The sequence below is a fragment of the Ipomoea triloba genome, chromosome 5 (genome assembly GCF_003576645.1).
Source record: "Ipomoea triloba cultivar NCNSP0323 chromosome 5, ASM357664v1".
In the NCBI taxonomy this organism is placed as follows: domain Eukaryota; kingdom Viridiplantae; phylum Streptophyta; class Magnoliopsida; order Solanales; family Convolvulaceae; genus Ipomoea; species Ipomoea triloba.
Window position 1 is genome coordinate 19879338 of NC_044920.1, and position 24914 is coordinate 19904251.

At 34.6% G+C, this 24914-nt stretch overlaps 2 protein-coding genes across 3 annotated transcripts; both read right to left on the reverse strand.

The window, feature by feature from the left end:
* Positions 1 to 5486: 5486 nt before the first annotated feature.
* LOC116019497 (laccase-14-like) lies at positions 5487 to 9581 on the reverse strand. Its single transcript, XM_031259721.1, has 6 exons — positions 9425 to 9581; positions 8389 to 8540; positions 7888 to 8132; positions 7689 to 7817; positions 5860 to 6810; positions 5487 to 5764 (listed from the first exon to the last, which is right to left on the reverse strand). Exons 1-6 carry the CDS (start codon positions 9524 to 9526, stop codon positions 5634 to 5636), a joined length of 1710 nt encoding a protein of 569 aa, XP_031115581.1. The 5' UTR covers positions 9527 to 9581; the 3' UTR covers positions 5487 to 5633.
* A 9877-nt stretch (positions 9582 to 19458) lies between these two features.
* LOC116020171 (26S proteasome regulatory subunit 7 homolog A-like) lies at positions 19459 to 23793 on the reverse strand. Of its 2 annotated transcripts, none has more exons than XM_031260653.1 (11): positions 23632 to 23793; positions 23405 to 23530; positions 22814 to 22895; positions 22502 to 22593; positions 22337 to 22414; positions 22137 to 22198; positions 21766 to 21910; positions 21379 to 21597; positions 21100 to 21281; positions 20101 to 20276; positions 19459 to 19880 (listed from the first exon to the last, which is right to left on the reverse strand). In XM_031260653.1, the coding sequence occupies exons 2-11, from the start codon at positions 23495 to 23497 to the stop codon at positions 19723 to 19725; spliced, it is 1287 nt and encodes a 428-aa protein (XP_031116513.1). In that variant the 5' UTR covers positions 23498 to 23530; positions 23632 to 23793; the 3' UTR covers positions 19459 to 19722. The 2 variants fall into 2 exon arrangements, with proteins under 2 accessions (XP_031116513.1, XP_031116514.1); XM_031260654.1 differs by having other exon boundaries at positions 19723 to 19880; positions 23405 to 23566.
* Between the last annotated feature and the right edge of the window lie 1121 nt (positions 23794 to 24914).

Sequence of the window (24914 nt, forward strand, 5' to 3'; positions counted from 1 at the left end):
CTACAACCTATTGAAGTACAAAGAGTTAATATCGCATGCACTGAGACTCGAACTCACAGCTTCCATTTAAAGGAGTAACTTGGTGTCACTAGTAGGGGTGGAAATCAATCGTTATACCCTGCACTACGGTGCACATAGCAATGTACATCACGTACGTAAACGACGTCGTTTCGATGTTAGTGGACGCGGACGCGAATGACTCCAGGGAATTCATTATCTATAATACACATAATCAATATCTAGAATACACAGAACGTTTGACTATAATACAAAGAATGTTTGCCTAGAATACACATAATATTGACACAAAATACACAGATGTTAGTGGACGCGGACGCAAATGACTCCAGTGAATTCATTATATATAATACACATAATCATTATCTAGAATACACAAAACGTTTGCCTAGAATACACAAAATGTTTGCCCAGAATACACAGAATAATGACACAAAATACACAGAACTCATTCTCCTAACATTCGAATGCACAAACACATCACAACCTGTGTTAATAACATGAATACATAGAATATTGACACAAAATACACAGAACTCATCCTCCTAAACATTCGAATGCACAAACAAATCACAACATGTGTTACTAACATGAATACACATAACGATTGCCTAGAATACACACAACGGTTGCCTAGAATACACAGTATGATTGCCTGGAATACACAGAATATTAACATAAATACAGAGATCGGCCGAAACGGGAAACGTGATTTTCAAAAAAAACGGACGGTTAGTTTACAATGCTCAAAACGACGTCGTTTACGTACGTGGTGTACATTGCTATGTGCACCGTGGTGCACGGTATAATTTGCCGGTGGAAATAGGCTAGGCCGAACTGGACTTTAGAAATTTAAGCCTGGGCCTGCTATGGAAATCTAAAGCCTGAGCCTGGACCTGGGCCTGCATGTAGTCTTTTTTTTTTGCTCTAGCCTGAGCCTACAGTTGGCCTGACCTGACCTGAATCCTTTTTAAAAGCCTCTTTAACATATAGGCTTTTAAAAAGACTTTTAAATATATCCTAGATAGGCTTTGAGCCTATTTAAATAGGCTTTGAACCTATTTAAGGCCTACATTTTAAAGCCTTTTAAAGTATACCTATAAAAGATTTACAAAAAATACCTAAGTTTATAGTTCATAATGAATGACAAAAGTACAAAACCATAAATGTTCATATTTCATAATACAATATCGAACACAAGTAAAAGTTCGTAATACAAAATTCAACAATATAAGTTCCGTACCACAAGTCCATAATACAAAAGTCCAACGGATCAACACAACTACAGAAACACAAGTTTAACAACAACAAAAGCATAAATCCACAATACAAACATAATAACAACAATGTAAACATAATAATATTCAAACATAAAATGAAACAAGTCACGGCTTAAGCATAATCTCCTCTTCTCCAGAATCCTCCTACACAAACACAATGAAAAAAAATTATAATAAATAAGTAAGTCCATTACAAGATAAAACTTTAAACTTTAAATAAGTAGCACAATATTCATCAATCAGCCTTCCCCGGGCACTAAATGTGGATTCAGATGCCACACTTGAAATAGGAACAACTACTATATTAGTAGCCATCTTTGACAAAACTTTAAATTTTAAACTATTATCTTTCCACCACCCCAGAGGCACAAAAAGATGAAGAAGAAAAGAATGAATAACAAGATTTTCCTCAAGATAAGTCTCCAACTTTGATTTCTTAAGAGGAATTGATTGACTTCGGTGGACCATGGTCAATATCTCTTGCATCCCTTTATCCATTTGTCGTACACCATGAACTACAGTGTTGCTTTCAACATTGAATTCACTATGTTCACTAGTACAATAAAAGGATTTCCTCCAGATTCATTAGATGGGCGAAATTGTAGCATTGTTTGCTTATTTTCTGAGAGATATGCAACTTCCGCTGCAAGCAAATCTCTGAGTGCATCTTAAGATGGCTAGTGCTTGCCCCCTTCCACCAGTAGATAATTTTTCCTTAGAATACAAGCACATTGCATTCTTTATACCATTAGCAATTTCAATTTCTTCAAAATCATTCTATACCACTAAAGTTTTTCGCCGCTTTTTTGTTAAGATTGAATCATTCTCACCCCTACTAACTTCTTTAGAATTGTTACTTTCAATTGGTTGACTTGAAGAAATTGATGGAGTTGTAGTTGTAACTTGCACGTTAACTTGTTGAGGAATAGATTCATTTGTATTGTTACTTGTCATCCTATAAAGTATCTTAACATTAATTACTAAACAAATCTCCAAATGGCTTTACTAATTACTAAACAAGCAACAAAGCCAACAAGCAGTCAAGCACTTCATAAACAACAAGATAAGTAATTTATTACTAAACATTTTCTAGTATTGGCACTTAGCAGCAAATCCCAGCAGACAATATACATTCAATATACATTCAATTTCAAGCACAATTTCTAGTATTAGCAGCAGAAAATATACATTCAATTTCTAGCACAATTTCTAGTATTAGCAGCAAATCCCAACAGACAATATACATTCAATAGATAATTTTTTTCTAGCAATAAGCAGACAGCACTCGCAGGCCACACAGACAGCAGACACGTAGAGTTTTAGACTTTCAGTAACGCGAAGAGCAGACAACAGATAACACTAACATCGCAGGGAGTCGCCGCCTCGTCGCAAGTCGCAAGGTCGCCGCCGCTGTAGGTCTCCGCCGCAACTCGCAAGGTCGCATGTGTCCGCACTCCGCAACTCGCAAGGTCATCGCAAGTCGCAAGGCCATCGACTGTCACCTTTGTCCGCACTCCGCACGAGCAGTAACCCAATTGCACATGACACATACCAATAACAATTTAAAAAAAAAAAAAAAAAAAGTATTGAAGATGAAGACGATGACAATGCTACTCGAAAGAGAATTAAAAAAACTTAGAGAAGTTCAAACCAAAAGTAGTATTTATTTAAAATGTTGTTTTTAGACTAGGTATTGTTTTTACAAAATTGTAAACATTTATTTTAATGACAATTATAATCAATCTCTCATATATTATTTTATATTCATGTACTTTGAATTACCGATTCAAATAAACAAATTCATCATTCAATTACATATGCATGAACATGATTTAAAAAAAAAAAAAAACATATGCATGAACATTTCCTATATAATCTTGCATTGATATACTTTAAAATACTTATTCAAAAATAAACATGAGATATTATCGCATTCGTGCAATGCGTGTGAAAAACTTGTATAAATAATAAGAATTTCAATCACTTGCTTCTATTTAGAATATTGTGTATACCCCAAGCATAGCGTAATTGATCATTTAATTCAAAATAAATTCATAAACTTTACTTTTCCAATCACATAATGCAATGTTTGAATTTTACTAATGATCAAAAACTAAAAAATATGGATTGTTGTTCGTTGTGGACACTCTATAAGTTTGGAGTCTAAATTTAAATATTGTGATTTTGGTCCAGTTTGGTAAATTGCTTTTAGCTGATTGGGTTAGAGGGTATAACTAGTCGATAACATTAGCTGATTGTAGAAAGGTGTTTGGTAAATTTGCTGTTTGATAAAAAAAATTTTATCCAAAAGCTAATTGAAAAAGTTGCTTTGAGTAACTTTTTGAATTTTAGCATTTTGGAGTTACAAAAACTTGATTAGCCCAAAACATATATTGATTTTTTAACCAAGTCAAATAGCTCATAGTGCTCAAATAAGTCAAAATTAACTGATAGATTAATTATTTTACCAAACAGGGCCTTTGTGTACGTGGGATATGAAAAGCCAATATTTGTCTCAATAAACCGATAACGCACTCAATTAACCCGTTTTGTTATATTGCATTAGTGGTTACTTGTGGCAAATTTTACTATGGAACAAGCTAAGGTCCATACAACATTGTAAACCATAGTCTAAAACGATGTTTTTCTTTTAATAAAAAGAAACGTCATCTGTTCTGTGTAATTAGCTCTGCTTGTATAACATATTCAGTTTCATTCGATATACATTGTAGTTTCATTTCAGCATAACTACAGTTTCATTTTGTTTCAAGTACAGTTTCATTCAATATTATACATATAACAATCCTATTACAGTGAGACATGTTATTGAATTTCATTTTATACACACTGTAGTCTTATTACAACACCACTAAATTATAATTCTAATTCGACTATATGGTTTCATTGGACAATACACTCAGTATGTGAAACTATTATTCAGTTTCATTTTAATTACAATGTAGTTTCATTACAACACAACTGCAATATCATTTCGATATAACTACAGTCTCATTTGACAATATACACTTAATATGTATTGTGTTGAAAAGATACTGCAGTTGTGTTGAAAGGAAACTGCAGTTGCGCGGAACAGAGACCGTTCATCCGTTCAACACAACTACAGTATCCTTTCAACACAGATGCACTATCCGTTAAACACAACTGCAATTACAGACGGATGACACGGCCTCTGTTCCACGCAACTGCAGTTCCCTTTCAACACAGCTGCAGTATCAGTTCAACACAACTGCAGTATCAGTCATGATCCATGGTCCATAATTGTGGACCATGGTCCACGGTATAATGACTGCATTTACAACTTACAAACTTATCACTTCTGATGTGGCAAGTTTTAATTGGTTTGTTATTTTTTTTTATTATTTTAACTAATTAAAACTTGTCACACCAGTAATTAAGTGGTAGGGATACTAAGCATTGTCTTAAAAGTATATATAAATATTTTTTTCATTAACTTACAATGGCAGTTGATGATGTAAAACTACTATCGTAAGTGGAAATAAAAATATTAATTCAATTTTAAAATAGATATGGCGTCTGTTGTTAGTAAATAACCAACATTATAAGTGTTAATTAAAGTTCTAAAATTAATTTTAAAATTTATTTACTATGGTCTTTAGTGTAAAATCACTATTAGATCTTTTTTTTTAAGTTTAATACTTACAACTATGATTTCTTTAACACTGATGTTATTTTTGTTATTTATTACTACGGTAGCATATAATACACCTAACAGCAAACATCAAAAGTCTAAAATAAACGTCATTAAAAAAAAAGTCATTTTTGTGATAGCGGGGAAGGGCACAAAACATGGCAAAGAAATAGAAAAAGCGTAGACGCGTAGTGCATTTGTAAAGGGCAATTTATATCGTGGATCCTAATCTAATATACAGTATTTGACAATATTTATGTTTATAATGCACAAAATTATATAGCTGAGAATATATAAACATTAACCATAATACACAGAATTCATGTTCATAATGCACAGAATTTATTTTCATTATATCGTATTTATGTGTATGTGTATTATTAACATTAATTCTGTACATTATGAACATGAATTCTGTACCCTATGAAATTAAACTCTGTGTATTGGACCAGGGTCCATAGTGCACTATGGACCCTGGTCCACAATATAACGATTGTCTGTATAGGAATAGAGTACAATTTGAAACTAAAATCCATCTTAATAATCTATATCAATCTTTTCAAGAACAGTCTCACGGTCCATAAAACATAAATGGTCTCATACAAGATTTACTTAAATTTTTAATTAATTTTTTATAACTAAATAATAATCAAACTAATTTAATGTTAACATTTAGGCATATCCGGGGGTGGAGGCATCAACTTCTCATTTGTGCCATTTCCATCTTTGACTATAAATGCCATTTCCATTCCCCAACTTGTATGTCGCTCTAAATGACAATGCATAAACCATACACCTGCCAAATTGTATAAGAAATATTAGTCCATAATTAAATACAATTCAGCTTGATTGGAATCAAATAAGTCGATCTTATTAAAAAAAATTCTTTACCAGGGTTATCAGCTTTGAATCTGATGGCTGTCCAAGCATTCTTAGGAACTGCAATTGTATTCTGGAGGGGAGGGTCGACAAGGTTATAGTTCAAAGGATCCTTATCCTTGTCGAAATTACCGAAACCCCATCCAACAACGTAAAAGCTATATCCATGCAAATGCATAGGATGATCAATTCCAGCCACTAGATTTGTCCCCTGGAAAACAAGCTCCACCGTCTCGTTATACTCGAGCACCCTCACTTCCGTTGTTCGGTTCGCCGTTTGTGAAACCGTCGAGAGATTACTCGCCGTGAAGTTGAAAACAAAAGGTGGGATGCTAGGAAAGTTTTCACCATAGACGCCGTTAATCTGGTAGTAGTAAGCTTGAAGAATGTCGATTTGGGGGAGCACGAAGCTATTGTTGTTCACGCTAGCGGCGAAGCGGTTTCCGTTAGGTCCAGTGCAAGTCGAGTTGGTGTTGTTGCATGGCAATAAGTTGATTGAGACGGTGAAGAACAGATTGGTGGATATGTTCAAGGGGACGTCTATTGGGTGGTCTGCATCCGCCAGGCTACGGAGGCGTCCAGTGAAGTTAACGGAGGCGTTGGTGTCGTTAAAGGCAGGGAGGACGGGGAAGGGTAAGGGAGAAGTGGGGGTGTAATTTCCGGCGTATTGCAGGACGGCGGTGGTGGTGGTGTTATCGAAAGATATTGCTCCAGCGGAGTTGTAAGCCTTGGCAGCCATGTAGTAGTGGTTAGGGGTTTGATTGGCGTGGAGTAAGAAGTCTATGGTTTGGCCGGGAGATATGGTTATATAGTCGCTCGTTAAGGGCTTTGTGTAGGCGCCGTCGGTTCCCACCACAGTGATTTGGTGGTTTGCGATGGAGAAGAAGAGGATATTGTTCATCACTGCATTTACCATTCTCAGTAGATAAGTCTTACCGTACTCCACGGTCAGCTTGTATGTATCTGTCATTATAAGCGCGCACACACAAAGAAGTCAATTTCAATTTCAATCATTTTTTAAATGAAAAACACTATGGCGTTGTTGGGTAAAAATAGTTAGCTTATCAATCAATTTTGGCTTATTTGACCACTATTAGATGTTTGACTTAGTTAAAAAATTAATATAAGTGTTTGGTTAATCAGCTTTTTGTAATTCCAAAATGTTAAAATTTAAAAGGCTCTTTTTGAGAAAATAAATTATTCAAAACAGCTATCAGGTACCAACTAATTTACCACATACATTTCTACCATCACCAAATGTTATCAATTAGTTTTACACTCTAACCCAATCAGCTAATAGTCATTTACCAAACAGGGTCATATGCATACTTTTGTTTTCTACTCTAACTCAAGTTTTTGATGTAAACATTTTTTAAGGACTCACATGATAAAAATAGTCCATCCTCAATTGCCATATAGAGTAAGAGTGAGGGAGTAGAATTTAGGAGTACACGTAGAATTCTTTTAAAAGATGTACAATCCATGTCCCCATCCCCATCCTCCGCTGAGGATGGAGAAACTCTCCCCATCTAAGCCTTTGCTCCCCCAAAAAAAATTTCGTTCCCAGCCCCGGCCCCTTCCTCGTCCTCCGCTAAGATGGAGAAACTCTCCCCATCTCGGCCTTCATTCCCCAAAAAAGTTTCCGTCCCCACCCCGTCCCTAAAGAATAACATTAAGACTAACAAAATAATTAACCTATGGTCATATTACATTTTACTTTTGTTTAAACTAAATTTTATGTTTAAATTTTGCGAATAAATTACACAATAATAAAATTCAACTGCAAATATGAAATATGGAATTCATAGAATTAAAAATTTCATATCTGATCCTAGAATTACCATTATTTGAGCATGGATAAAGATCACCAGGTTGACCATTGATAAGGTAAGCATCTGAGGTATTTGGATCTCCTCCACTTGCAAGAAATTGATCAAGAACGGCCTGTATATCACTCTTCCACCATTCACCTGTATTTCAATATTTTAAAACAATTCTTTGTGCATAAAATGGTTGTTGATCACAAAAAAAATAGTGTACCTAATATGATTTGAATTTCATCATCAGGTTTGGGAAACGGATATTCAGTTCCATTCTTGGGATAAATAACCACAGCACCATGCACGGTGGCTCGCGACCAATCGCTATGAGCGTGCCACCACACCGTGCCTTCCTCATCTGATAACTCAATTCTTTGGCTAAAATTCGCACCCGGTGCAATAGGACATTGTGTAATATACTCCGGTCCATCTGACCATGGATACCTTACTTGTTTTATTCCATGCCTACATAGTAGCAATGATATAATTTGAATTTTAACTAGTAGGGGTAATTTCACTTCAACCACTCTAGCATTGACTTTTCATAATCATTCAGTAAAGTAATATATTCATGAATTAAAAACAATTATAATAAGAGAATCATGTTGCACCTATATTTGGCCACCTCAGAACATTTTTTTTTCTTTGGTAATCTGACCTTCTAATATGATATTATAATTATGGTTATCTCAAACAAAATAATAAATAAAATAAAATGTACCAGTGAATAGTAATATTCTGAGTTCCATTATTGTAAACATCTACAACAAGCATATCCCCTTTATTCATGTATAGAGTTGGGCCAGGGAAAGATCCATTCACAGTCAATATTTTCTTGCTACTACACAGCCTCGTGTATGGACTTTCTTCCACCTGCAACCATGTGAGAGCATTCAATATAACATTTACACTAATTTAAACTTTTATTTAATTCTAATTAAAGATCGACTTAAATACTGACACCTAATTTGTATTAACTAATCTGTACATATGTGTGCATACCCTCTGGAATCATTAACATATAGGCTAAGTCAAGTTTAATTATCCATAATTTTACACTACCGTACCTTAAACAATTTTAGTTGTATATACTGATTTATCATTTCAGATATAATTAATGATTTTTTTAGCAAAACCAAGTAATATCATTAAGTAAGAACGAAATCAAGTAATCTAAAAGGGCTTCACACCACCCAAACTGCCACTGCGGGAAATCAGTGTTTTTCCGACCTCATTTCCGACTACCCAAAAAATTGATCGCAAAAAGTGACTTTTTTAATTTTTTCGACGGAGGGTTAAAGTGGTCGGAATAGGTGTTTCCGACCCGATTAAGGTCATTTCCGGCCACTTTTGGGTGGTCGAAAATCTGTTCATGCAATTGTTATGCCATGGACTATGGTTCATATTGCATTGTGAATTCTGATACAAAGATTTTATACCTTCAGTAACACATTATGTACCTACAGTTAATAGTTGCTTTACGTACATGTAAACAAATAGCTTGATAATTGCTGACACATACTATGATAGTTACATTTACAGAGAAACTGTAACTGTAGGTATAGAATGTGTCTACAGATACAAAATTTGAAGGTTATTTTTGAACCAGATTTTATAATGAAAGGTAGACCTGGTCCATGGTATAATTTGCCCCAAACTGACTCATACAAGCCCCAATAGCCTTCGTGAGGGCATGGATGGGCTGCGCTGGCCGGTTATTTTACCTACTAACAAACTGAACAAATTAAAGAACTTACAATGAACGTATGGTGATGAGTTTTTGCATGGCCAGGTTGAAGGACAGCAAGCAGGAGAATCCCTAGAATATTCAAAACTAAAACTTTCATAATCAAACACATCTTTCTCAACCTCAATCACTCTTTTAATAGTTGATAATACTGTAATATTTTTGTTTTTCCCAATAGATTGGAGTATTTATAGACTCGAGATATGGATGCTGGAAGACAAAATTAAAGAGACACTGTACGAAGTCCATGAAAAGGCTTCCTTCTAAGAACGTTAAACCTTTCGGACACGAAACCAGAAATTGTTTTCCACTTTTCCACCGAGTTTGAATTCTTGAAACGAAATGATTATGATTGATTTAATTCGCACTGCCACCGCAGTTAATTTGTTTTGGTTTGCAGTTAAAGTTGCTCTATTATTGGAGCTTTCATTTGCCATTGAAAAACTAAACTGTACTGAAAATGACAGAAGCTTTAATTCATTCTAAACGTGGTGATTCAATTTAAAACTCCGTATATTTTTATGTTAATTTTATTTGCCCACAATGGTACGTGCCTATCCACAATATAATGATCAATGTTGTAAAAATCTCGTCTAGGTGTTGATTAATCTCCGCCTAGACGCTAGGCACCATTCGACCGCCTAGCGTATCACCTTAAATGGTGGTCTAGGCGGCTGGCCGGCTAGGCGACCGCCTAAGCTCCGCTTAGGCCGCCTAAGCACCACCTAGGCCGTTTAGGCGCTAACCGCCTAGGCCTCCTAGGCACCGACTAGATCTCTAAGACACCAACTAGGCCGCCTAATTGGCCAATTAACTATTGTTCTTCTTTTTTTAATGGGTGATTTCACTCAAAACAACATCGTTTTGAGCGAAATAACCCTAAATTGTACAAACTCTAAGATATTTTTTAGGTTAATATTTAATATTTTAGTATTAACTATTAAAGTATTATATAATTTATAATTATTAGTCTTTAAAAAATTGAAAATACCTAAACAATTTTTAAAAAATAAAAACTAAAATAAAAAAAATACACTGCCGCCTAAGCGCCGATTAATCCCCGCCTAGGCGTCCTAGGCGCTAGGCGCTCCCTGAGCGCGCATGGAGCGCCTAGCGATTTTTTCAACCGTAATAATGATACGTGCCTATGGGTATTAAGTTGAATAAAGAGTTAATACCCATTTTGGTCCCTTGACTATAGCGTAATACTTGATTTTGTCCAATAGAATTAAAAGTACCCAATTTAGTCCTCTAACTTGTGAAATATACTCAATTTGGTCCTCCGTTACAATTTCCATCCATCAGCCGTTAAAAATGGGGCAAAATCGTCATTTTCAATAGTCGAGGGACCAAAATGAGTATTTATTATTATTATTATTATTATATTTAATATTGGGACAATGTCTCTTAGTTTAGTTTTATATATCAACACTAGGGGTGTGTAATCTATTAACCCAACCGTTTTAACCAAAGTTTTTAAAACTTTAACAGTTAACCGAACCGAATTAAAATTTTTTTAATATTAATTGGTCTATTAACCGAACTTTTTAAAGCTAAAGTTCTAAATCCTAAAAATAATGCCTATAATAATAAATTCAATTAAAATAATACATATAGTAATAAATCCATAAGAAAATATACAAAAATAATATCATAAATAGCATTACAAATTTATAGAGATTTTACATATTAGATTATATTTTTATTTATTTAGTTATATATATGTTTAAAAATTTCGGTTAATCGTTCGGTTGACCGATAATTTTGAACGCAATTAACCGTTAATCGAAATTTTAAAAAACCTTTAACTATTAACCGAACTGAAAAAGTTCTGTTAAAAACGGTTAACCGACATTTTCAAACCCAATTAATCATTAATTGAATTTTTAGAAAATCTTGAACCATTAACCGAACCCAAATTCAAACCCAATTAACCGTTAACCGAAATTAAAAAAAAAAAAAACATTTAGCCATTAACCCAACCGAAAAAGTTTAGTTAAACAATGGTTAACCATTCGGTTCGGTTAATGGTTAAAGATTTTTTACAATTTTAACTAAATTAAACTTTTTAAAATTTTGATTCAATGGTTTGGTTAATGGTTAAAGGTTTTTTAAAATTTCAATTAACGGTTAATTGGGTTTGAAATTGTCGGTTAACTATTTTTAACTAAACTTTTTCGGTTCGGTTAATGGTTAAAGATTTTTTAAAATTTTGATTAACGGTTAATTGGGTTCGAATTTGTCGGTTAACTATTTTTAACTGAACTTTTATGATATTGTTTTTCTATATTTTGTTATGGATTTATTATATGTATTATTTTAATTAGATTTATTATAATAGGTATTATTTTTAGGATTTAGAATTGTTTCTTTAAAAAATTCGGTTAATCTGTTAACCAACCGATTAATCGAAAACAATTTCAAGTCGGCTCGATTAATGGTTAAAGTTTTAAAAACTTCGGTTAAAATGGTTCGATTAATAGATTACACACCACTAATGTTGATATACAAAACTAAACTAAGAGATATTGTCCCAATATTAAATATAATAATAATAATAATAATAATAATAATAATAATAATAATAATACTCCCTCCGTCCCATTTTACCTGTCTTACTTTCCTTTTTCGTCCGTCCCAAAATATTGTCCACTTTCCATAAATAAACATCATTATATTTTTAGTTTTACAATATTACCCTTTAAACTTTAACCACAATACCCATTACTGATTTACTACACACAATGATCACACCCAAATCTCAAAAGATGTGCCCAATTAAAAAGAAGAAAACAAATACTGTGCTCCGTGTATGCTCATTGCTCTTCTCACTTCCATTTCAAAGTTTTCTCTTCAGATTCCCATCCTTATCTTCTTCTTCTTCTTCTTTCTTTTTGCAAATAATGGGTTTCAAAAGTCGTCATCTATATATACTCCGAGTTTTTTTCACTTTTGGTCCTATGACTTTAGTGCTTCCATCAATTTAGGTACACGACTTTCATTCATGACATAAGTAGTGCTTGACTTTGATTTTTTTTTCCACTTTTAGTCCTTGACTTTGATTTGTTTTCCACTTTTAATCCTATTGGCCATCCGAGCGACAACTTTTAATTGGAATCAACAAACTATTGTGCCATTAAGGGTAAAAGTGTCTTTTGATAAAGCCCTAAATATATTTATAAATAAAATCAGAGAAAAAAATAGGAAAAAAAAAACGTTATTGGCTTGTTTTGCTTCGCTTTTTAAGCGACAACTTTTAATCAAACGTTATTTACCCTTAATGGCACAACAGTTTGTTGATTTCGATTAAAAGTTGTCGCTCAAATGGCCGAAAGAACTAAAAGTGGAAAAAAATCAAAGTCAAGGACTAAAAGTGGCAAAAAAATTAAAGTCAAGCACTACTTATGTCAGGAATGAAAGTCGTGTACCTAAATTGACGGAGGCACTAAAATCATAGGACCAAAAGTAGAAAAAACTCTATATACTCCTGTTGAAATTTTATTGCTCCCTAAATCGATGTTCCTTGTAGTGGTCGATATTCGTAGATCAATGGCGGCAACAGTGCTTTAGATCTTTTTTTTTTTGTGGTTTTGGAAACAACAGTTCTTTCTTTAGATCTATAAACATCACTGTCTCTCCTTTTCTATCTATTCTTATAGTTGAATGCAGATATTATAGTTTTTAAAGTATTAAGTTCATGTATTATTATTATTATTATTATTATTATTATTATTATTGGGTGTATAGATAAGAGAATAGAAAACAAAAAGGTTATGAAGTATTTGTGTGAAGAAAGATGAATAAATGTTCTGTAGCAAAGTTGTTCATAGTAGAATGAAATGAAGGAAGAAGAAGAATAGTACATACGGAGCAGCAAATTGGTTAGAGAAGACAAGGGCATAAATGGAAAGATTGTCCACTTTTGTTGTTTGTCTTAAAGTGCGTGCCAAAAGCAAATATGACGAGGGAGTAATAAGTACCAATTTTGTCCTTCGACTATTAAGTACCCATTTTGGTCCATCGACTATTGAAAATGATGATTTTGCCCCTCTATGGGACAAAATCAAGTATTACGCTATAGTCGAGGGACCAAAATGGGTATTAACTCGTTGAATAAAATATGTCCAAGCAACTTCACACAAGTTCTTCTTGGTAAATATTACTCTGATCCGTATGTTATAAGTTCGATTTTCAACCGTGATCTATTAGTTTTCTTGGTTCGAACATGGTCGGTTATGATCAATCTAAACTAGTTTTTTTCTGATTTCTTTGTGATTTTTTAGCAGTTATAGTAACAAGATGAGGTTTAACTACTGCACACTTCAAATAATAATTATGAGCTTTCCTTGTCACCTGAAAAAAAAAAAAAGGAATTTTACCTCTAAAAATTTTGGGTTTTTGTAATTACTATCTTGAAATTAATTGATACGATCATAACATAATAGACAAAATTGGCAACTTCTGTGAAAGTTGAAGGATAAAATATTTGCACATTGAATAGTTAGAAATAGAGGGATTAGCTATGAACAGATACTACAGTGTAACAGAGTCAGTAGTACTAAAAAAAATTTGTAGAATCGATCTAATAACTTGCGGTTGCGAGTAATTGTAAACTACCGTGAAATCACATTACCGAGCAAATTCAAATACAAATTACAACTTGCAGAAACTTTATTCTTATTGTTTGGTATTAGACGAATTATATGGCAGTTTAACTTTTAAAAAAAAAAAAATATTGCAGTTTAACTTGGAGAGTAGGGTTATTGGAGAAGATTTTAGTGCGATGTTGACTTTACACGCATGCTTATAAAGTTACAAATTAAAGATCGTTACATATTATATATATATATATATATATATATATATATATATATATATATATATATATATATCAATAATCAGTACGTTGCGAATTCTACTCGGATACGATTGCACTACAAGGTCCTTCAGGTATGTCAGGGAGCTGTAGCGGTGCGATACAATTTTTCAGAAGTTCGCAGGTTAATGTTGGTTCTCAACTACTCCAGCAACCATATCGACATCATATGATTTCATATCCTCATGGCCAGCAAACAAATAGCCTATGCAATCACTATTCTACGAGTATCTATCAACCATGTGCATTCATACGATACTCGCCGTGAAATTGTATTGCTTTAATCATGCATTCCTATACCAAATGTAATGCATCGATAACTTTATGGTTGTGCATCCATTTCATGAAACTTTTGAAAACACAATTTGAACGCATAGCTCACCCTGGCTAACATAGGGTGCACAACATTGCCCTATAATGCACATCTTTACCGCTAGCAGTGCACAACTTTAACTCTGGAGTGCACAAGGTGTACAAATGGGTATGTGGGTTTAGGCATAAGGAATGGGTATGAAAGTGATTGCTTGTGTTTGGTTGATAGGTTTTGTGAATGTTACTATGGGTTTGGAATACCCCATTAATGAGAAAACTCATACCCTTATTAAATAAGGGTTTCATCTCCATTCCTAGCTCCTTTCTTCCTCAACTATTAATAATCATTCTCATTCCACCCAACTACCAAACATGCTAAATACTTTCACCAAAACCCATTACCATTACCAAGTATTTGATACCCATTCCAATTCCGATTCCCATGTGTGAACCAAACGCACCCAATGTTTTGTTACTTATAAGGTAAAATGTAATACTTTTTTAGGAAAAATGAAATACTATTGCAATTTGATGTATAAGTATTATATTTTCCATCAAAAGTATTACATTTTCCATAATAAGTAAGGTTAGCAAGTACTCCTTATAAAAAGGAAAATATAATACTTTTGAGAACAAATATAATATTTTTAAATCGAAATGTAAAAGTATTACATTTTTCCTTATACGTATTCATTTACCCTTATAAGTATTCCTGATTAGCATTACATTTGAGCATATAAGTATGACATTTGTGCGTATAAGTATTATATTTTCATATTGTCCCAACTCGACTCGATCCATCTCACGGTGAGACAGTCTCACACATGTTTTTGCCATATTTATATCATGATCTTACATCATTTGATTCATCATTATTATTATTAAGTAGAATTTTAACACGTAGCTAGTAAAGTTACTCAGGGTGCGTTTGGTTCGCACATGGGAATCGGAATCGGAATGGGTATCAAATACTTGGTAAGGGTAATGGGTTTTAGTGAAAATATTTAGCATGTTTGGTAATTGGGTGGAATGGGAATGATTATTAATAGTTGGGGAAGAAATGAGGAAGGGAAATCAAACCCTTATTTAATAAGGGTATGGGTTTTCTCATTAATGGGGTATTCCAAACACATAGTAGCATTCTCAAAACCTATCAACCAAACATTAACAATCACTTTAATACCCATACCTTATACCAAAACCCCCAACCAAATGCACCCTCAGTATATTATTATGTTAAGATGTAAATACTATAAGATATATTTAAAAAGAGAAAGCAGTAGCCATTTTGTTCAATCCTGTATGCATTTGGCAGGATTTGAATTAAACATTTAGGGTGTGTTTGGAAAACAGGAAAATGACTTCTGGAAAATGAGTCATTTTCCGAAAAACAGTTTAATTTCCAGTGTTTGGTTGCATTCTGGAAAACTGTCTTGGTGTGTTTGGCTCATTTTCCGGAAAATGAGTAGAAATGTATATTTATATATTTTATTATTTTATTTAAAATATAAAGATATATAAACTAATAATATTTATTATAAATAAAATAAATAAATAACTAAATAAATTTAAAATATATATATATATATATATATATATATATATATATATATATATATATATATATATGTATGTATATATGCAACATCGCTGCTCTGGTTTCCGGCAAGCAGCCTGCCGGAAACCAAAGCCGGCGGAAACTAGTCCGCCGGACTGAGATACCTTTCTCGCACAATTCAAAGTAGGGTTTAGGATTTAGGGATTTAGGGTTTAGTTGTCACTTGTCAACAAAAACGAGGCTCAGATCTGTGAAATAGGGCGGAGGAGAAGCCGCACCGCCATGAAGTTGAAGAAGAAGTAGAAACAGAGCATATATAGAACAATACAGTTAATTCCACTTCAGATCCCTAAGGTTGAAGATCACAAGAACGTTTTTACTTGGCTGCGTATTTGGATGGAAATGATAAATTAAGAAGCAAGAGATGAAGAGGATGGTGAAATGGTTTCATTGTTCAACAGCCAAAAAGGGTTGTTGAGTTTTGGGAATTAGAAGTCATCGGCATGGGAAGACGGTCAACAACCCTGGAAATCCCCATCGCTCTCCCCACCCTCGCGTCGATCCCATTTTCCGCCAAAATGGCTTTGTTTTCCCCAGTCAACGGAAATCATTTTCCGTTGACTGGGTTTTCCCATGCTTGCCAAACACCCAAAGCCCGGAAAATGATTTCCGGAAATCATTTTCCGGGCTTCCAAACACACCCTTAAATAAGTAGTAGCTCACAGTTATACACGTTGGCGGTTGGCAAATGTTAACAATTTGAACTTTTGCTCTTTCTTTCATCAGTCAATCATCGTGCGGAATAAAAAGGAAAAGAAAAATATATACAAGTAAAAGGGAAGAATTTCAAATTTCTGCTTCAAATGTGTATTTTGTGAGGACGATAGCATTTGTCTCAATAAAGCACTCTATCAAATACTTCTTTGGGGTTAGGTAAGCTGCATGTTGGGTTGGTACCACCCAATAGCCAATACAGTTTGGTGAACTCTTTTTATTTTTTATTTTATTTTTGCGCATTATCTATAGTCTGACTTGTAATCTATCTATAATGTGTGGTTAGATGTGCATGGATAGTTAAAGTCAAAAAAGAATTAATTTTATTAAAGTTACTTTGACTATTAAGGTTTTTCTAAATTTAAAAAATTAATTATTAATTTTAAAATTGATTGTATTATATTTTTAATACTGAGAATAAGAAAAAGAAAGAAAGAAAAACTAGTTTTTTCGACCATGGACGACTGTCCGAAGTATAAGGGGTAAACTCGGACTCGGATAGGATAGGATTGTGCGTGTTGGGCCCTTCGAGTGTCATATTTTGGCTGAGTTTACGTCCCTCCATCCCCTATGTTAGTCGGTCGTAATATTTTGTTACGTTCTACCACTGTTACGTCAGAATAAATGGGCCCACACGAGCTCCCGTTCTGCGACGTGGTGACAGGAACGCTAGGGGAGTGGCTCCGGCCGTAGATAGGGTTAAATCTGCAGGGGTCATGCAAATACTATATGTCTGATGTTATATGCTATTTTTGTAGTAGTGACTGTTATAAGTTTATAACATGTGACAAAAATAAGCAAAATCATACCAACAATATTAATAAAAAGAAAAGGATCTAAACCCTTCGAGATTCTTAAAAAGGGTTAAAACTACAATGAGAGTGATCATGAAGTATAACCATCGATCCAAATTGCAGGCTTGCAGCGCAATTAACTTTCCAAAAACTTGTTGTATTTAAGTGCATTTCATTCTTACAATACACTTTTGTATATTTTATAATGCACTTTTATTTATTTTACAGTATATTATTGTTATTTTTATAGTTTTTTTTTTTCATATTCTTCTCCGTGCTACGAGTCGAACCAAGATAAAAATTTAATATTTATACTATAAATTATAATACTAATCGCAAAATAAAGTATTTGTTACTTATAAGAGAAACTAGTTTTATACGCGCATTGCGCGAATGAGTTAATGCCCAATGTTTATATTTAAATAAATTTTTGAAAGTATATCAATGCAAGATTATATAGGAAAATACACAGAACGTTTGCCTAGAATACACGGAATATTTGCCCAGAATACACAGAATATTGACACAAAATACACAGAATTCATCCGCCTAACATTCAAATGCACAAACACATCATTACATGTGTTAATAACATGAATACACAGAATATTGACACAAAATACACAGAATTCATCCTCCTAAACATTCGAATGCACAAACACATCACAACATGTGTTAGTAACATGAATACACAGAACGGTTGCCTAGAATACACAGAACTATTGTCTAAAATACACAGAATGATTACCTGGAATACACAAAATATTAACATAAATACAAACACCGGCCGAACCGGAAAACGTGACTTCCAAAAAAACAGACGATCAGTTTACAATGTTCAAAACGGCATCGTTTACGTACGCGGTGCACGGTATAATTTGCCACCAAAGTATCTATGTTAATTCTCTAGAAGCTAACCAAGAATGGGCTTGACCCAAATAGTGAATATAAATAACCGAAAAGGGCTATTTACCACATAGGGCAAAGTCCGAGCCCAAGCCAACACTGGTTTCATGACATGAGACTACATCTATAATCCACACATAATGTATGATTGATGCAAATAGCTTAAATGCAACAGCAAAGTAAGTACTTAATCAGCTATCATTTCTAGTAGTTGTATTATAGAGGCATTTCATCATCATGCATGTTATGAGCGTAAAACAAGTTCCAAAGGATTTGCTGCACAACATATGAATGTGTAAAAACATTATAAAACAATGTAAGAAGAGAACTCATGAGTACTGTACAGTACTTACTATGATGAGAGAGAGAGAGAGCATTAATTACCATGAAAAAATTTGTAGAGAAAAGCAAAAAAGGTGGCATTAAGAGAGATCAGGTTCAGAACGAACTCCAAAAGATAGCCAGTCCACTCCAATTGTTTCCTGAATAAAGCTAACAACTTTCGCACTACAATGGAGATTAATATCACCCATACATGCGCATGCAGGATCCTCCCCATCTCCACCGCTGTCGCCATCATAACCAGATCGAATCACCCTCGAGCTCTTTCCTTATGACCCACCTGGCCCCATGAGAGGAACTTTGAAGAAATTTAGCAACGCTTTCTTTGTCCCCCAATACACCAAATCTTATGGGATTATATCCCAAATCTCTCCATTCTCAGGCTTCACTATCACGAACCTAAAATGAGCTATTTTTCTATAATTTAGAGACCTTTTCCCTAAAAAATTTAACCATAATTATCCAACACGCATTCAGAAATATTTCACTTAAATAAGTAAACTTGATAAGCATATGTCTAAAAATGAAGATCCAATAAATTCAAGAAAAGTTAAGAAATGTTGAAACTTCACATGGAGCTTCTGAATAAAAAAACTGCATAAAAAGATTGACTCAGAGGTAGCTGCAAGTTCTTATGAGAGGGATCTGATACAAGTCTGGGGACAGCAATGCAGCTAATAAGTTTCAAGTTGGAACCACAACCCTTCATTTCTTTTAAGTGAAGTGACAAAAACCAGTAGGAAGGATCAATTGTAGACCATGTATTTTGGAGTGGCACTGAATTTCTGGTACCCTTTGATGACTTTGTTGACGGCGTCTAGAAAGTCCTTCTCTGTAACAGTCTTCCTCCGTGCTCGAATGGCGTACATTCCAGCCTCAGTGCAAACACTTCTTATGTCAGCTCCTGAATCAAAAAGGAGATCCAACAAAGTTATTTAAAGTATGCCCGGAATAGTCAAATGTTCATACTGTAAGCCAAGGATCATGGTACTGCTTCCTTGCTGTTTTTGGTAAACAATTCTATCGGATAATGAAAGCAGATTTACTTGTCTCATCTTTACCACAGACTACTGGTAATCTTGTTTCATGGACAGATAAGGCAATTATAACATGGGAAACCTTACCAGTAGAGTTAGGACAAAGCCGAGCTAAAAGTTCAAAACGGATGTCTCTTTCACAGTTCATTGTCCTCGTGTGAATCTTGAAAATCTGTGTCCTGCTTTCCAGATCGGGCAAGCCAAACTCAACTTTGCGATCCAACCGTCCAGGACGCAGCAGTGCTGGATCAAGGGTGTCAGGTCTGAAAGAAATAATAAAATGATGTCACGAGATTGTTGCAAAAATTGTTGTTAGGTTATGGGGAGAACTATGACTCTATGAGAACTAGGGGTGTAAACAAATCAAATAATTTTGATTCGATTCGTGATTCGAATTCGAATAGTTATATTCGAATTCGAATATTTCAAATACGAATCCGAATTCAAATACACATTTTGATTCGACTGTTATTCAAATCCAAATACAAATCAGGATAGATTCGATTCGAATAGTATTCGAATATTCGAATATATATATATATAAAGAAACTAAACTAGTAAAGGCATAAATCCTAAGCTAAAATAAAAGTGAGAGTAGCCGCTTCAGTGCTTCACCCTTCAGTCTTCCTAGTTCGGCAGCCACAGTTCCCAACTTCGCCTCTTCCACCAACTGCTTCGCCCTCTTCTTGTCCTCCCCTTTTCACGGCAGACCACCGTCGTGGCAAGGAAGCACGGCAACAAGGAGAGCAACTCCTCACGGCCATTGTCGTTCAGCGAAGGCAACAATCTTCACGGCCGCAGCAATTTTTGTTATATTTTATCTTAATTTATTGAAAAATTTAGAAAAAAAAAATTAAGATAGTCATTTCGAATTCGAATATTCGAGTCGAATCGAATATATTCGAATAAATTGGTCGAATCGAATACGAATCAGAATTTAGGATTCAAACACTAAACGAATTCGAATTCGAATACTCATCAAAATAATCGAATTCGAATCGAATACTGAAGTATTTGACTCGATCCGATTCGTTTACACCCCTAATGAGAACTAGAATTTGTCCAAAACTTGCAAGGCAGGCATACCTATTTGTTGCCATGAGTACTTTAATATTCCCACGTGCATCAAAGCCATCAAGCTGGTTCACAATTTCAAGCATAGTTCGTTGAACTTCATTGTCTCCCCCTACACCATCATCAAATCGTGCTCCCCCAATAGCATCTACTTCGTCAAAGAACACAATGCAAGCCTTTTTAGAGCGTGCCATCTGTGATGCCAAAAACAAAAACAACAAAACTATTCAGAAACCAAGCAATGCAGAAAAAATAACTTGCTTCAGTTACATAACAACAATTCCTTCTAACCTGAAAGAGTTCGCGAACCATCCGAGCTCCTTCACCAACATATTTCTGGACTAGTTCACTACCAATGACACGGATAAAACAAGCATCTGTTCTATTAGCCACTGCCCTAGCCAGTAGTGTTTTCCCTGTTCCAGGAGGACCATAGCAGAGAACACCCTTAGGTGGGTCAATTCCGAGCTTCACAAACTTTTCAGGGTGGAGCATTGGCAGTTCAACCACCTAATGTCAGCATCCAAAATACCAATACAAAAAATCATTTCTCCAAGCTCATAGTGGGAATATAAATGAATAAGAGAAGATGAAAATAAAAGAATATTTCGAGTGACATATATCAAAAGTGTCAAAATACAGAAAGTGGCATAAATAAGAGGTTAATTACAACAATACCTCTCGCATCTTTTCAATTTGTTCCTTGCATCCACCAACATCATTGTAGGTCACATCAGGCTTTTCCTCAACTGTCATCATGGTGACACTTGGATCAATTTTGGGAGGCAAAGGAATCTGAATTTGATATTTATTCCGATCAACGCTGCAAATATACCAAAATAAATTATAATCACCAAAAAGTAGCAGGCTAGATCTCTTAATCCCAGAATAAATAGCTTCCCTATCTCACAGTACAATCCAAGTAGTAGCTTAGAAACATTCATTTAATGTCTGCACTGTATACAGAATACAGACAGTGAGACATGAATGATGAATCGCCCCCCCGAGAGCTTTAGCATAGCATATAGGAAGGGGGAAAGAGAACATACCCAACTCGCATGCCCTCTTCAATATCAGTTGGTGAAACTTTGTCACCCAATCCAACAACAAACTGCAGGAATAAAAAGGGTGTAATATCAGTTAACCAGTTGAGACTTTTCTCTCCCGTAACTCACTAGCATATACAATTTGTCCCCATATATTGGATAGTGCATACATACAGTGATCAATAAAAGGAAAGCTGTCATACCTTTGCTATTTGTTTGACATTTATCACATATTTTGCTTCTTCAGTATTAGGACTGATTATTTTTGTACATCTTGCCACCTGTCCACAAGCACCAAAGTATAGCTTAAACACATAAAGTATGTGAGTGATAAAAGAACCATGTTCAAATCTTGCCCATAGACAAACCTGAAGGGGTTGCTCCTCCTGCATCATTTGCTTATCAGAAACCAAATCCCATTGGCTTGGTGCAGCTAAGCCAGTGTCAGATTCCTTTATACCTAGAGCAACATAAAAATTATTTTCATAGTTATATAATAATAAAAACCCCAGAAAAACAACAGGAAATCACTGCTATAAGTTCACTTCTCAACCCAAAGCAATGATCCACCCCAACAAGCAACTAAAAGCTATTGATATATTGTAATATTGTATGTCCAGGAACCATGAAACACACATTGTATAGGAGAAAAAATATATAGACTAAGACCAGAAACATACCGCATAAATCATTAATCTTTTTAGCCATTTCCTTGATTTCCTTTTCAGCTTTCTTTATGCTTGTTGAATAAGGTCCCAAGCCCTGCAGAAATCATTTAAATATCAAAGCTAGTTACTAAGTTACAAAAGCAATTTAATGAAACAAAAAGATATTAACACAATATTACTCAGGGAGAATACTTCTGTAGTACACCAAATTTAGAAATACAGCATTTTGATAGAGTTGGAGATCCCCAATGGAATATTTTGAATATTCATTCATTGATAATAATCTCCCTGATTTTGATTTAACGAAGCAATACCTCAAGTACATGCTTATATAGAGGCTAAATAATAAAGGACTAATTCAATACACTAATGGGTTAACCTTAGGTCACCTATTGTTGAATGGACATAGATAATAGAACATGGTTCAACAGGATCAATTCTACTTTTATATTTCTGAAGTAGCAGACAACCTAAGCTACTGTAGCCAAGAGGCATGCATCAATGCAATAGATTAATATGTTTATTTCCAGAAAGATAACTTAAAGCTCCATTTCCCAATTTATTTCCAGCAGATCAAATAATTAGGGTTTAAAAGAACAATACATATGTCTTGAGGAGAGCAATATCGTCCTCATCGAGCGGCCTAGGGTTCTTCTCGTCCTTAATCTCATCCTCCGATTCCCGGGCAGGTGCCATGTTTCCGAGATTCCTTTCTTCTCCTCCTTCCTCCTAACAATCGCAAAGTTGGGAAAGTTTGCCGGGCGGCTGCTAATTTTATCGTAAATTTAAAAATTGAAAGAAAAAAAAAACAAAAAAACAAACAAACAAACCTCTGCGATCTGCGGGCAGCGGCGACAGACGAGCCGGCGAGGGTGAGAGGGAGACGGTAGGGAGACCGCAACCGGCGCAGCGTTCAGACTTCAGAAGAAGAGAATAGAGATTTCGTGTGGGATACTAAACTGGAACAGCTTTTGGAATTGTGCGCAATTAGGAAAAGAAAACTCTTTTTCAACAACAAAAAAGGGAAAGAAAACAATGTAAAAAAAAATGTTAGGAATTAGAGCTACAAATGAGTCCAGCTCGGTCAAAGTTCGGTTCGAACTCTATTAATTTTATTAAGCTCAAGTCGAGTTCGAATCAGTTTATTATATAATCGAGTCAAGTTAAAATTTAAATATTTTAGGTCCGTGGTTCGTTGAGCGGTTCATGACTCATAAATAAATAGATATATATATATATAGAGAGGGGATCGCGTTCAGGTGCGTACGGGTCGTACATGAAAGAAATGAGAACGAATCGCAGCGCACCGTGTGTCCAGGATGTAATTGCACCTAACGTTATAACTAGGTGCACCCAAGTGCATAATGTTAACAAGCTAAATTTCTTGCACTTGTAAGTGAAAATAAGTGTACAAGTGCAAGTAAAATGTATTACAGATGCAAGTAAATTGTACACTGAGCATCAATACTAAGTGCACCTAATGTTATAATTAGGTGCACCTAGGTGCATGTGCATGAATATTAACAAGCTAAATTACTTGCACTTGTAAGTGAAACTAGGTGCACTTATAACACAATTACTTGCACCAAAGTTCGAGTTATTTACAAAAATACCACCGCGTCGTTTTTTTTTAAATTACATCTGATTTGTTGATCTGAACACGTGGACAGCTGTGAAGCGTTCTCATTTTCTTCTTGGGCAGCAGTTCGAATGGAGCGCGCCCCTATATATATATATATATATATATATATATATTTNTCGAATGGAGCGCGCCCCTATATATATATATATATATATATATATATATATTTCTATTCAAATGTGGCCGCGCCTTCCCGTGCGGCCGTGTGGTTTACACCACTCAATGTTACGAAATGCACTACAATGAAAATGCATTTCTTAATATGAAATGTACCACCCAATGTTATTTGAGTGGTGCATTTCTTAATATTGAGTGGTGCATTTCTTAACATTGAGTGGTGTAAACCGCATAGCCGCACGGGAAGACGTGGCCACACCTGAACATGACCCTATATATATATATATATATATATATATATATATATATATATATATATATATATATATATATATATATATATATATATATATA

What these genes read in the sequence shown, in the direction of transcription:
- LOC116019497 (XM_031259721.1), bottom strand. Translation starts at nt 9,526, where the DNA reads ATGTGTTTGATTATGAAAGTTTTAGTTTTGAATATTCTAGGGATTCTC. An exon ending in CAGAATATTACTATTCACTG is followed by an intron (nt 8,133 to 8,388) that starts GTACATTTTATT and finishes GCTACTATGTAG; the next exon opens with GCATGGAATAAAACAAGTAA. An exon ending in TTATCCATGCTCAAATAATG is followed by an intron (nt 6,811 to 7,688) that starts GTAATTCTAGGA and finishes TTATAATGACAG; the next exon opens with ATACATACAAGCTGACCGTG.
- LOC116020171 (XM_031260653.1), bottom strand. Translation starts at nt 23,497, where the DNA reads ATGGCACCTGCCCGGGAATCGGAGGATGAGATTAAGGACGAGAAGAAC. An exon ending in TTGCTCTCCTCAAGACATAT is followed by an intron (nt 22,896 to 23,404) that starts GTATTGTTCTTT and finishes TGATTTCTGCAG; the next exon opens with GGCTTGGGACCTTATTCAAC. An exon ending in TGGTTCGCGAACTCTTTCAG is followed by an intron (nt 21,282 to 21,378) that starts GTTAGAAGGAAT and finishes TTGGCATCACAG; the next exon opens with ATGGCACGCTCTAAAAAGGC.